Source organism: Triturus cristatus, chromosome 4_2, assembly GCF_964204655.1.
Source record: "Triturus cristatus chromosome 4_2, aTriCri1.1, whole genome shotgun sequence".
Taxonomy (NCBI): Eukaryota; Metazoa; Chordata; class Amphibia; order Caudata; family Salamandridae; genus Triturus; species Triturus cristatus.
In genome coordinates, this window is record NC_140586.1 from 649,793,937 (window position 1) to 649,808,884 (window position 14,948).

At 48.1% G+C, this 14,948-nt stretch overlaps 1 protein-coding gene across 5 annotated transcripts in view; it reads left to right on the forward strand.

Moving 5' to 3' along the window:
* JAK1 (Janus kinase 1) overlaps positions 1 to 14,948 on the forward strand; it is a 647,675-nt gene that overhangs the window by 551,704 nt on the left and 81,023 nt on the right. For all 5 annotated transcript variants that reach the window (XM_085602371.1, XM_085602373.1, XM_085602374.1 and 2 more), the window contains 2 exons: positions 4,615 to 4,787; positions 14,439 to 14,556. In XM_085602371.1, coding sequence (XP_085458497.1) covers positions 4,615 to 4,787; positions 14,439 to 14,556 — 291 coding nt within the window. The remainder of the gene's footprint in view (positions 1 to 4,614; positions 4,788 to 14,438; positions 14,557 to 14,948) is intronic.

Here is a 14,948-nt window from a genome sequence, read left to right on the forward strand (position 1 = left end):
TGGTTCAAATGTAGTGTTAAAATCCCCTGCTACAATTGGAATAATGTGATTGGGAAGATTTTCTAGTTGTAAGTCCAGATTTGTTACAGTCTCTGAGCTAAGTCCTCCCCTCTGACCCCTAGCATACACATTGAAGATAGCAAGGGTACTCTCATTAGCCCTACTGAATTTCAACACTAAAATATCTTTATCAGAGGATTTTAACATTACTACGCTGTAGTCTAGGTTTTGCCAAACCCATGCCACAAGGCCACCTACAGGACGCCCTTTAGGGTTTTTTTCCGCAGGTATATAGAAATTAAGATATCCATCCCTGTACACAGGATCAACAGCCCATGACTCTTGAAATAGGCAAATATCGTATTTGTCAATAAAATTGCCCCAATCAGGAGACGACATTTTCTGGGCAATACCTGCTATATTCCATGATATCATGGCTATTTTACAACCACTATTGAAAATATTTCTTGGGGACCTACACCTAACACTTACTGTGTTGTCTGAAGGGATCACTTGTTCAGGTGGACTATTACGAGCAGATACCCCTATTTGATGATTATTCGTGGGGGTGCATGTGACAACTCGGGTGCTGGTATAGGCAATTATTTCATCCGAGGATTTGTCACTAATCAATATGTTTACTTGGGGATACAATTGAGCAAAATATATATCACACCCCCTATGTCAGTCGCAATCCTCCAGATCGGTCAAGGCATTAAATCTATTTTCTAGCCTAAGATCACTAGAGTAACTTAGAAGTGCTCTCCTATCAGTAGCTAAATATGGGTCATTAGATAGTAATGGCATCACATTGTGTCTTAAGGAACTGTGTTTACCAATAAAGAATTCCAATGTGAGTGGAATTATATCAGAATTCCTTTTCTGAGGTGCCAGTAAATTAACAAGAACATTGGGTAGAACATACATATTAGCAAAGTTTATAACAACACAGTCTCCGCCAAATTTCTTCGCATTATTTCCAAGCCATGGAACACGTCTGGCCATTATAATTTCTCTTGCCAGTTGTTGTTGACCACCCACTCCTCCAAAGATCATATTCCTGCTAAGCCAATGCAAAGCTTTGTCCATCAACGCAGTTGTTGACTCTACTTGGCCTGGCCTTAGATGGGGAACGTTGGCAAGGACGAGAACCAAAGGGATGGCCTCTCTAACAAACGGGAGGCCACTCCCAGTATGGGTTTTATTCACATTCATAGTAGGGGTAGGGTCAATGGGTGGAGGTTTGTCGTTACAGACATTATCGATCTGAGGATTTTGGGTAGGCATGGTTGATGTAGGAAACAGGATGTGAGTGGAAGAGCTTGCCACCACTGGGGGGGGGGCAGATGAGCAACATTCAAGGGAGCTTCCTTCGTTAACACAGGCACAGAGCACTGAGGTTGGTCATGATTTCTTGCTGCCAACAACTCCAGAGTAGAATGTTGCGTAGTTGTTGGCATGGCATTAAGCTTCGTTTCCAATGAAGAAAATCTGGCCTCAATTGATGTCAGTCTCTCAGTAATGGGGGCCAATATACCATCCAATTTTTTCTTAATTGCTGCCCAGAGTTTGTTAGGTAAAACCTCCACTTGAGGCTGGGGACCCAAGCCTATTTTAGCAGAACGTCCCACAGTCGGTTTCTTTAGTCGCCCAACTGTAGCCAAGCCCCCTGCTCTTGTACGTCTTGTCTGAATTGGGACTGGGGGGGAAGGGGAGACCTCTACGACCAGGGGCTCTTGGGCATGAGTTGAGGGGGTGGACGCACAATGCTCGATGGTAAATGGTGGAGACGGCATGTGCTCTGCCTGATCAATTAGGTCCCTGGGGATGCCTGGTGATTACTGCTGCGTGTTTGAGGCTGGGGTGTTGGGATTGACGTGGATGAGGGAAGAAGTCTTATTCCCCACTCCCATCGACAAACGCCTTTCCGTTCTTTCTATTTCCTCAGTCCAGGGTTGCCCCTACCACCCCTTTTGATTTACTTCCTGTGGGCTTCTTTTTCGCCATGATAGTATCTAACAGATGCCACTAGGCACAGTACCTTGTTTATTACGTCGAGCGTAGAGGGGATGCCCAGCCCGGCCTCTTCCGGCCCCGGACGGCCACAGACGGTCCCGCCCTTGTCCCGGGCTTCTCCCGGCGCCGCCCGCTCGCGTCCCGCGACGCGGAGGGAGCCGCGAGATTTTGTAGCGCCGCAATGGGTCCTGGGGGCTGTGGTCTCCCCTCGCACACAGCCGCGATGAGGAGTAGCGACCGGGGGGGGGGGGGGAGACTCGCAGCAAAGGTGCTGAGGCGGCAATACTCTTGTGCGGAGGTAGGTGGGCTCCGGTTATTCTCCCCGCTCCTTGGTTTCAGTGTCCTGCTCCCCCAAGGGAGCCGCGAGATTTTGAAGCGCCTCCAGGCGCGTTGGCCGCGTCGGTGGCCGCAATGGGTCCTGGGGGCTGTGGTCTCCCCTCGCACACAGCCGCGATGAGGAGTAGCGACGGGGGGGGGGGGAGACTCGCAGCAAATGTGCTGAGGCGGCAATACTCTTGTGCGGAGGTAGGTGGGCTCCGGTTATTCTCCCCGCTCCTTGGTTTCAGTGTCCCGCTCCCCCAAGGGAGCCGCGAGATTTTGAAGCGCCTCCAGGCGCGTTGGCCGCGTCGGCGGCCGCAATGGGTCCTGGGGGCTGTGGTCTCCCCTCGCACACAGCCGCGATGAGGAGTAGCGACGGGGGGGGAGACTCGCAGCAAAGGTGCTGAGGCGGCAATACTCTTGTGCAGAGGTAGGTGGGCTCCGGTTATTCTCCCCGCTCCTTGGTTTCAGTGTCCCGCTCCCCCAAGGGAGCCGCGAGATTTTGAAGCGCCTCCAGGCACGTTGGCCGCGGCGTTGGCCGCGTCGGCGGCCGCAATGGGTCCTGGGGGCTGTGGTCTCCCCTCGCACACAGCCGCGATGAGGAGTAGCGACGGGGGGGGGAGACTCGCAGTAAAGGTGCTGAGACGGCAATACTCTTGTGCGGAGGTAGGTGGGCTCCGGTTATTCTCCCCGCTCCTTGGTTTCAGTGTCCTTATAAATCATTTTTGCTGACGGGGGGTGAACACATGGGGAAGAAGCCCCCCCCCCCCCCCCACTTTCATTGGGGGCATCCTCAATTGGCAGAAGTTGCGATAAGGGTCTTGGATATAAAGTTAAATCAATCACAAAAAGAGACCACGTGTCCAGGGCAAGGGTCTGAGGGACAAGTGGACTTTGTCAACCATGTTCGTCTTTGTACCTTTGGCTAACAGCCCAGGACAGATGCAGAGAGTTTTCCAGCCTCTGTGAGTGAGTCTCGCATCCTTAAATCACGTATCATGTGAATATAGTGTTTGTACTACGTCCATTATTTTGACTGTAGTGACTGTCTGGTGTGCTGTGGTACAACCATGTGACACATGTCTTTCCTTGTTAATCTAAACAGCGCACAACGTAGTCCACTGGTTCAGTATAATACACCCCTGTTTTTGTTATTTTCACACCTATTGATAGGTGCATCTATTCGACTTCTTACAATAAATGTTGATCCTGATGAAGGCCACAATACTCGTGATCGGTCCAAAGGCCGAAACATGTTGATCGCACTCTAATGTAGTTGTCTCTAATGTCGGCAGTTGCATTACTAGCTATTTGTTTTTAATCCTGTCACAAGGTAGCTGAATAAAGCTTGCCATATAGCTAACCTTGTAGCCAGTTTTAACCACTTTCACTCTAGCACTGCACCTCACTCTCAACACACCATGCTCACATAGCGTTAGAACAACCCTCCTTACCAATATAAAACATCCCTGTGCTCCTACCTCGCAGTGAGGGGGTTGTAGCCCGCGTCTAGACTGTTCTTGACTCGAGGAGGCACCCCTATGATGAAGCATGACACTTCTGGTGTGTGAGGGGAACCGTCCTTAAAAGGGATCCCCCTCCGGGAACATGGTTGACAAAGTCCACTTGCCCCTCAGACCCTTGCCCTGGACCCGTGGGCTCTTTTTGTGATGGATATTACGAGTGGGGAGTTTGCCCACGCAGGTCCTTAAATGTCCTCCTAGCCCTCCTTGTGTGGATAAAGTTAAATCAACCAACTTGCTTTAAGGATATGATGCTTCAGATTTGTGTACACCAGTCAGTAATAGTACATTACTCATTTTGAATAATTTTATTTTTTTAGTTTTTAAATGATCGGGCCTACAGTCAAATTTTAAGTTTAGCATATTATTGGAAAACACCTTGTAACTATTTGGTCATTAATTGTGTTTTGTAAATATTTGAATGATTTGTATTAGTTTTTAACGGCACTATATTGTCAATTATTATTATTTTTTTTAATCCAGACAATCCAGCCAACAATTTTATCAAACCCTGTTCTATTGTAGAGATGAACATGCTTGAATATACCATCTTTGGAGAAACAGACTAGCATAAGATACCATTAGCAAAAGACTATATACTTACGGTAATGCAGAGGATGTAGAGTTTTGGCTCCTGAGCAGTATAAAAGAGCAGCAGCTTGTTTTATTGTCATACATATGACAACTGTAGCTGTCATCTGCAGTAAAGAGATTTTTCAAAGTAAGCCTTCTTTTTCCTTTTTGTCTCCTGCTTTAGGGAATGGACTATTTGGGGACGTGTTCATATGTACACCGAGACTTGGCTGCACGAAACGTTCTGGTGGACAATGGCAATATTGTAAAAATTGGAGACTTTGGGCTGACCAAAGCCATTGAAACGGATAAGGAGTATTATACTGTTAAAGACGACCGCGATAGCCCTGTCTTCTGGTAAGACATTGCTACAATCTGTTCAGTAGCAACCTATTAATCTACCATGATAAACATTTGTAGTTCTTTTCTGGAACAAAAATAGCACAAGTAGTGCGTGTGAGCGAGTCTCTGACCCCGACTACAAGTGCAGGACTAAAATCCGCTCCCTGGATACATTTGGCAGGGCAAACCTGCCCAAAGTTATCAGTGGAAACGCCCAGTAAAAAAGGCAAAACGTGGAATTCGGAGTGTTGAATACCGACACCGCATGTTATGCCTTCTTCGCAGGTTAAAAAGTTGGAATAGGAGGAATTTACCGCAATTGGTATATGCGTCACTTTTGGGTAATCGTATTTAGCACATTTGGTAGGTACTTAACCTATTCCGCCTACCTGGAAATGGGGGCCTTGGTGTATTATGCTGATGCTGTGGGAAAACAGCGCCTCCCCACACATGCAATGTTTCAGGATCCGGAATGAATCCAAGTTAAGATGGGTGTAATAGACTTTGAAGAAAGCAGTTGTTTCCAGTCTGTGTGAGATGTTTTTGTATCAATGCTCTCTTTTCAGTGGTACCTTTAGTAATTTTACTTTAAATAACATTACTATGTTAGTGTTTTACTGAAGCACACTTTTAATGTTGTCTATAAACTAGGTACTGGATAAATATTTGTTATTGGTATTGATTTGTTTTAAAAAATCCTTCATCTGCTTCGCATCCTGTAATACACTGTATTTCCACATTTGGACATGTTTTGGGAAAGACGTCTCTGCCAATAACCTAGACTATACACATTCTGCTGTAGTCCTTGGAAGTTGAACATGAAAAAAATGCAAAGGTGGGCTGTAAATTAGCACTTTATCTTAAAATGTACCATCTAGTCTTTTGGTGTCTGGAGCCACTGGGTTGTAGAGTATCGGAGTGCCTTCACATGCCTGCAGCATCTCAGGGGACGGCCCAGAGAGACCGTTTTCAAACTGAGCCCGAGTGAACCATAGCTCAGCAGCAAGGTCACTTTTGTAACCGCTGATGGAAGCATCCACTAAATACCCAAGGAGCTTGAAAAGAGCGTCGTGCTCGACGTAAGGCACTTCTACAACAGCCCCCCACCTACCCCCGACCCCCAGGAACCAGAGGGCACTTGGCGAGATTGGCTGGGAATGCTTCAAAACCCTTGGAGCACTAAAGTCAGACTGATAACCAGCGTTATATGTTAAATGTAGCGCCTAGACTGCATTAACACTAGAAAGAGTGGAGTGAAAGGAAGGGAAACAACTGGAGACAGTGTGTGATCTGGTGTCAAATTGAAGTCTTGAAGCAACTGATTTGGGTTCTCGCCGTGGGTTCCCCATCACTATGTCGGATTCTTTATATTTCACCATTACAGCTCCCTGTAGCAGAATGTAGCGTGACCTTTCACCCACTGTTCGTGGCAATGGCTTCCTCTTCACCTGCCAACATGTTCCACTAGTCCCATTTCTGTTAGTGCTTCCTAGCACTGCTAGCTTCCGAGCAGCGACTTCCCAGTTTGGGGCCAGTATGCCCTGGTGGTTTTGTCCTCGCTAACAAATGCTATTCTTCATTTTATTTCCTTACTCCTAGTTGTCATCGTCACTTTTCCTTTTTTTAAGTTCTGGTTTTACGAGGAGTGCATAATGAATTCCTAGACTGCTTTGTTTGTACCGAACTTGGCTATGGACCAAAACATCTTGATGGGTTTTCTGGCAGGTGTTATAGTGATGTCATGGTGAAATGTGGAGCTGGTAGAATGAGGCACATCTGTGTCTGTTGATCTACTGAAGAGTTACGCTCTCAAAAATAGTCTGTGACGTTTATTACAGGTTCGAGGCATGTGGGCTGCTGAATTCATATCTGTGCATAGATCGCCGCCTAGTGTTGGGTCCGGATGTTTGCACGTTGTTGTCCTGGAAGAGTCTTCGAAGTATCACGAGATAGGTGACTCCTCCCCTGGACCACAGTGCGCATGGGCATCCTCTCCATCCTTAGAGTGTTTTTTTCCGCCATTAGGTTCGGATGTGCTTATCTTAGCTCAAGTTAGGAAAATTTAGTCTAAGGCCAAAAGGCCTTTAGTTTTCGTCGGTACTGTTCCCGTTCGGTATCGACTGCTTTCTGGATTAGTTTAGAAACTTCTTCCAGCTTTTCGGATCCGTTTGGTCCGAACATTGACCTTACTTCGACGATGGAATCGAGGACCCCATTCAAACGGTGTCCTGTATGCCACGCAAAATACCCACACATCGACGTCCACCCGGTATGCAACAAATGTCTCTTGCCGGATCACGACGAATCGAAATGTATGGCCTGTGCCCGATTCCGATCGAAGAAGACTCTCCGGAATCGACGGGCAGCGAGATTAGAAGCGCAGCAATCGGCGCCTGCCCCGGCCAACATCTTCAGCACCGAGGACGAGGATGTAGAGAGCGTCGAAGAAGTAAACTCCAGCCCCGCTTCCGAACACGATTCCCGATCGGAAGACGCCGATGAAGTGCTTTTTCACAGGGAAGAAGCCGTCGACTAGGTAGGAGACTACGATGAGGCCTTTGGGGCCGAAGAGGATAGCTCTAGCGAAGAGCCAGGCCTATCCGTCGATACGGAGGCCGTTAAAGTGCGTCATTCTACGGCTCAGGTCGAGGGATCGCCTCCGGGCCTTACCCAAGATCAATCCCAAAGTTCTTCGGCCCCGCCTTCGGGCCCGGCCTCGAACATCCAACACGAGCCATTATTACCACAGACGACTGGATTCCCTTCTACGAAACCGAAACCAATCGTCGCACCAGTTCCACCGAAACCAAATGTGAAACTGGCCGTGATCGGCTCGAAGCCATCGAAGACCTCCACTCCTTCGATGCCGACAAAGACCGTCGGCTCCGAACGCACGAAGAGGGATTTCGGCGCCGAACTCGCTGCAGCGGATATCGGTACCGACCCGAAAAGGAAGGCCCTCGGTCCCGCGAAAGGGCCTCGGCCCCTGGCACCGAAGCCGTCGGCCCCGACCACCAAAGTCAAAATGGCCGCTCCATCTGCGTCCACTTCGTAGACGGCAGCACACGCCAAATCATCGACTCCGACGACCGCTGATACCTCTCTTCGGCTCGATGACCCTGTGGCTCCAAAGCGGTCGACGCCTGCCTCCACGGTACCGACCGGCGCCAAAAAACCTTCAGCGTTCTCGGTGCGACAAGTCGCGGCGTCGTTGCAACGCATCAGAGAACGGGCAGCCCTCCGATCCACGTCGGGCCCCGACACTAACAAGGCTCCAAACGCACCCTCGGCGCCCACCAACATCACTTTTGGTTTGCCGCCATCCACGGCGCCGAAGATGTTCGAGATCCGGACACGTGTCCGACAGACACAGTCCCCATCTACTGGACACTCACCTTCTGAGCCTTCACAGCCACAATTCATCGACGCCGACACTGGCAGACTGATGCTCCGCAAATGGAAGATCACGCCAGAGAAGGGCTTGGACTCCTACAGAATACCTCTAAAGCACAAATTGCCAGCAGAGTCGGAACCGGTTCTGTATGAACGCTTACAAACCTCCTATCAGGTTCCCCAGTCCTTTTCACCTACGCCTTCCGAAACCGACGCAGTGGAGGACTACATGGGTGATGATACCACCTACCCTGGGGATGCTGATCCTGATGAGCAGCAGGACCCAGATCAAGCATGGGATGACCCTACAGACCAGGGTACCGCGCCAGATACCCAGGACACGCAGCTTTACAGCGCTAAAACATCTCCCACAGAGGACACTGCTGCCTTCAATGCCCTCATAGAACGTGCTGCCGCCAATCATGGAGTACAACTCCACTCTGACACTGTTAAGGAAGACTTCTTAGTGGACACTTTCGCCTCCTCCGAGAGAACTGTCAAAACTTTGCCCATGTTAAAAGGTGTTCTCAAACCTGCAAAGGACATTTTCAAAGAAGCAACCAGGGCACGGGTGCTAAACCCCAGGATTGAAAAAAAATACAAGCCTGCGCCCGGTGACCCTATGTACATTAGAGGTCAGTTGCCTCTGGACTCCATGGTGGTTGCTAACGCTCGCAAACGAGCCCATTCGCAAACGACAGGTGATGCTCCTCCCCCAGACAAGGAGTCCAAGGTGCTGGAGACCTCCGGCAAAAGAATTGCAGCTCAAGCAGCAAACATCTGGCGCATTGCCAATACACAGGCCCTCCTGGCCCGCTATGATCGCTCCCACTACGACACACTTGAATCGCTACTCCAGCATCTGCCAGATGAATACAAAGAGGCAGCGGAGCTCCTCATCAGAGAGGGACAACTCCTTACCAACGCATCCATTAAGTGCGCACTAGATGCCGCCGACACAGCAGCGAGGGCAATTAACACCAGCGTCATGTTACGCCGACACGCTTGGTTAAGGATCTCAAGATTCAAACCAGAGATTCAAAAGAACATCCTGAATCAGCCGGTCAACCCCGACTACTTATTCGGCCCAGAAGTTGACACCACCTTAGAAAAAATAAAGAAAGACACTGACACTGCGAAGTCCATGGGGGCTCTGCAAACGCAGCAATTTTGTAATGGCTCCTTTCGTCGCCCCGGGAATAGAGGAGCAGCTAGAGGCCAGGGGTCACAGCAGCAATACACTATAGGGGGCACACAGAGTACCTACGATAAAACCAACAGAGGTGGATATCGTGGCTCCAGCACCAAGGGCAGAGGACGCGGTTACGGCAACACCAGGTCCTCACCCAAGAACAAACAGTGACGCCCTCTCCCTTCCCCCCGACCACATAACACCTGTCGGGGGGAGACTCCAGCGGTTCCTGTCCACGTGGAACACCATCACCACAGACAGGTGGGTCAGGGACATTATCCAGCACGGTTACTGTCTCGAATTAACCTCCACTCCACCCAACATACCGCCAAAGCACCGTCCTATGTCCGTAGAGCACTTAGCATTATTGCAGCAGGAAGTGCTAAGTATGCTGCAAAAGTGTGCAATAGAGGTCGTGCCCATCAACCAGCAGGGGACAGGGGTGTACTCTCTGTACTTCTTAATACCAAAAAAGGACGGGTCGCTCAGACCTATACTAGACCTGAGACCCCTCAACCACTACATTCTCTCAGAGCATTTCCATATGCTCACCCTACAGCAGGTTCTCCCGCTGCTCAGCCAGGGAGACTTCCTAGCCACACTAGACCTCAAAGATGCGTACTTCCACATACCCATACACCCATCACACAGGAAATATCTCAGGTTCACTATTCAGGGACAGCACTATCAATTCAAAGTCCTCCCCTTCGGCGTGACAACAGCACCCAGGGTTTTCACCAAGTTGCTAGCTACAGTGGCTGCACATCTACGGAGACAACACATTCACGTCTACCCTTACCTGGACGACTGGCTTGTTCAAGCAAAGTCAGCCCAGCAATGTGTCAGCCACATGTCCCTCACCATTCACCTTCTTCACAGTCTGGGATTCTCACTAAATTACCCAAAATCACATCTCCAACCCGCACACGTACGACAGTACCTGGGCGCGACCATAAACACTCTGGCAGCCACAGCTCAGCCAAATTTAGTGAGGATCAACAGCATGCAACTGCTGATCTCAAAGTTCAAACCTCAACACTCTCTTCCTGCGCGAGTGTTCATGCAGTTGATAGGCATGATGGCCTCCTGCATTTTCATAGTCCCGCACGCGAGACTACATATGCGTCCGCTTCAGGAGTGCTTAGCACGTCAATGGAATCAGGCTCACGGGCAATTAAAAGACCTAGTGTTGGAGAGCGGTCGGGCATACAACTCTCTGCATTGGTGGAATCCACAAAACCTTTGCAAGGGCCGACCGTTCCAAGAGCCTGTTCCACAAATAATACTGACGGCGGACGCCTCTCTCCAGGGATGGGGAGCTCATGTACTCACTTACACAGTGCAGGGACTATGGACAACGCAACAAAAGAAGATGCACATCAACGTTCTGGAACTGATGGCAATCTTCCTAGCCATGAAGGCATTCAAAGTACACTTATGCAGCAAAGCCGTGTTGATCCGGACGGACAACATGACTGCCATGTACTACATACAGAAGCAGGGAGGAACACACTCTCCACAGTTGTCTCATCTGGCTCAGAGCATGTGGAAGTGGGCCATTCAGAGGAACATATTCCTCATGGCAGAGCACCTCCCCGGCAAGGACAACCAGATGGCGGATCTGCTCAGCAGACACAGCCACCAGATGCACGAGTGGGAGCTACACCTGTCAGTACTCCAACCGTACTTCCAACAGTGGGGTCATCCGGAGATAGACCTATTCGCCACAAACGAAAACGCAAAATGCCAAAGCTTTGCCGCCAGGTTCCCACATCCACAGTCGCAGGGCAATGCGATATGGATGAACTGGTCCGGCAGATTTGCGTACACTTTTCCCCCAGCGCCATTAATACCACTGGTGGCACGCAAACTGCGACAGCACTCACTGACACTCATCCTAGTTGCTCCCACATGGGCGCGCCAGCCATGGTACACCACCTTTCTAGAACTTTCCGTGGTGCCGCATCAAAGGCTGCGGATCAAACCTGCACTCAACGCAGAACCATGGCGAAATTCAGCATCCAGATCCGCAACAGCTGAACCTGGCAATCTGGCTCCTGAAGTCTTAGAGTTTGGCTACCTAAACCTGCCACCTGACTGTATGGAGATCATCAAGGAGGCCAGGAGACCCACTACCAGAGCTTGCTATGCAGCTAAATGGAAGAGGTTTGTCATTTATTGCAACATCAATGACATTAACCCGCTAGACGCATCCATTCAAAACATAATCTGTTACCTCTTACACCTATACCGATGCAATCTGGCATACACCTCAATACGTATCCATTTGACCGCAATAGCAGCCTATCTCCAGAACAGGCAGCACCTCTCTTTATTCAGAGTGCCTGCCATCAAAGCTTTCTTGGAGGGACTTAAACGAGTAATTCCCCCAAGACACCCACCAGCACCGGTGTGGAACCTCAACTTGGTCCTCACCAGACTGATGGGTCCACCCTTCGAACCTCTCCACTCATGTGAGATTCAATTCCTCACCTGGAAAGTAGCTTTCCTAGTAGCAATCACTTCGTTAAGAAGAGTTAGTGAACTCCAGGCACTAACCATTCAAGAGCCATTCATACTGGTTCATGCAAACAGGGTCGTACTACGTACCAACCCCAAATTCATGCCTAAAGTAATATTGCAGTTCCACATGAATCAAACTATTGAACTGCCTGTTTTCTTTCAGAATCCACAAAATGTCGCTGAGAGAATGCTCCATACACTAGATGTAAAGAGGGCCCTCATGTACTATATAGACAGAACTAAGGACTTTTCGTTGCCTTTTCTCCACAACACAAGGACCACGCCATTTCCAAAGCAGGTATAGCCAGATGGATCGTTAAATGTATTCAAATTTGCTATCAAAAGGCTAAACGCACATTAACGATTCCCCCACGAGCCCACTCAACACGTAAGTTAGGGGCGTCCATGGCTTTCCTGGGAAACATTCCTTTACAGGAAATATGTAGAGCAGCCACATGGTCCACTATACATACATTTACCAAACACTACTGTGTAGATGTACACTCAAAACAGCAGGCAGCTGTAGGACAGGCTGTTCTCAAAACTCTTTTTCAGACTGCTGCAGCTGGCACTGGTAGCTGCTAATAGGAGGTACTGCTATGTATTCTATGCACAGATATGAATTCAGCAGCCCACATGCCTCGAACTGAATATTCTACTTACCAGTATGCATCTGTTCTTGGCATGTAGGGCTGCTGACATTCATATCGCCCACCCTCCTCCCCGGCGCCTGTAGCAGCTGCAGCTCTCAGAATTACTGTATAGCATGGTCATCACTTACTGTATCTACTCCATCACTGCCACAATGGCGAAAAACAATCTAAGGATGGAGAGGATGCCCATGCGCACTGTGGTCCAGGGGAGGAGTCACCTATCTCAGGATACTTCGAAGACTCTTCCAGGACAACAACGTGCAAACATCCGGACCCAACACTAGGCGGCGATCTATGCACAGATATGAATGTCAGCAGCCCTACATGCCAAGAACAGATGCATACTGGTAAGTAGCATATTCAATATCAAAGCCACGAAAACACAGCCCATTTCAAGTGTGTCTCACAAAATGAATCTAGCAGAAATTATATATGAAACCAACAATTCACCAAGCAAAAAAGAAACGAAACAACCATTGGCAAAGCCAATAAGTCTGGCCTTGGCCTCCAGTCTTTTGGCAATTCTTATTTTGTCATGGTTTTGCTAAACTTTATTGCTTGGGAACCTGCTGAGCCCTCTCAAATCTAAAAAAAAACTTTGTCTAATGGCAATAATGCTGGTTTGGTCTAAAAAAAAAAAAGCACACATTGCCATAGTACTCCCTGGCACTAAAGGGAACTTCTTTGTGTTTTGATGTTCTCCTAGTGAAAGGGCAGCAAACCATAACTCGCACATTGCCCCGTGATGCTTGCTTTAGTGGGTGGAAGGAAAATGTGAATGACAAAACCACATACTAATGGATGAAGCCTTGCTCATAACCCCTTTTAGCGACTATGTTATACACATAGTTTTAGTAAAAGCAAAAGGTCTTGGCTAACACAGACTTTAAAAAGCCAGTTGGTCTGGCATTGCCTGCCAGCCTCTTGCCACTGGAAAAGAAAGAAAGGAGGAGAGAAGGAAAGAATAAGGAAGCAAAGAAGAAAGAAGGATGGAGAAAAGGAAAGTGAGAAACACAGAAGAAAGAAATAATAGGAAAGAAATAACAAGGATGGAAGCAAAGAAAGTTGGAAAGAGAAGGAAGGAGAGAAAGATATGAAAGATAGGAAGAGGAAAGAAAAGAAGGAAAAAAGACAATGATAGAAGGAAAGGAAAGAATGAAAAAAAATAATGAAAAAGAAGGCGAGAAAGCAGGAAAAAGAAGGAAGAAAAGACGGAAAGAAGGGATGTCAGTCAGGGATGCAAAGATAGAGCACCCTCATGAGCTTATATTCGGAGTTCATGTTAGCTGCACTCCAGAAGGAATTTGCAACAGCTTTAGCAGGAGACCGGACCTGACAAAGCTGTAATGTGCCCTGTGCTCTCACCTGGTAGAAAGTGTCCTGCTATCACATCCGGCGGCGCTACAAACCGAAGCAACACTAAAGTAACAATAAAGTAAAAACAAGAACACTGACGGGAACTATCTGAAGGGAACTATCATGTGTGCAGATGTGCTCCTTCTGAAATGACTAAATGCAGTCACTCAAAGGGAAGTTATCCGGTGACTTATTCATTGCCCCATGCTGTATGCTGTTGTGGGCAGAAGCAAAATGTGAATGACACCAGAACAATGGATGAAGAAAGGTGTCTGAAAGACCCTTTATGTAGGTATATTATACATATAATTTTTTTTTAAATGAAACGGTCTTGCTGAATGCCCGAACTAAAAATGTAAGTACTAAAGCAATGCTTTAGATTGTGTACTGTTAGCTTGTAAACCAGAAAGTCAACCATTTGAATACGGGTACAAACTTCACAAACATAAGCTTCTTTGGAAACAATCTGAATCTGCAATGCACCTTCCAGTTGAGAACAAGTACCGCAAATGTGCTTTTAGTTAAATTTGAGATTTGTTTTTCTTCTAGGTATGCTCCTGAGTGTTTGCTTCACTGCAAATTTTACATCGCCTCTGATGTGTGGTCATTTGGAGTAACTCTGTATGAACTTCTGACATACTGCGATTCAGAGTGCAGTCCCATGGCGGTAATTATTCTTTTAAACACTATATTAAGTGCATTTGTACAGTTCGCTCTGTGTGGCCCTAAAGCACTTTCGCAGTCTGTGTGCCTTTTATCTTCATGGGTTTTCTTGGCCTAGAATCATATGGTTCGAGGCATGTGTGCTATAGATACACATGCTTTGCATACTCCCACCATCTAGTGTTGGGTCCAGATGTTTGCAAGTTGTTTTTGTCTTCCAAGAAGTCTTTCCAGTCACAAGGTAAGGTGACTCCTCCTTTCGGTAATAGTGTGCATGGTCCTTGACTCCATTGTTAGATTGTTTTTTTCTGCCATTGGGTTCAGACGTGTATTGCTGCGCTCCAGTTGGGAATCCTTCCCCGGGTTCCCCTTTGTGCGCAATCCACTCTACCCTCG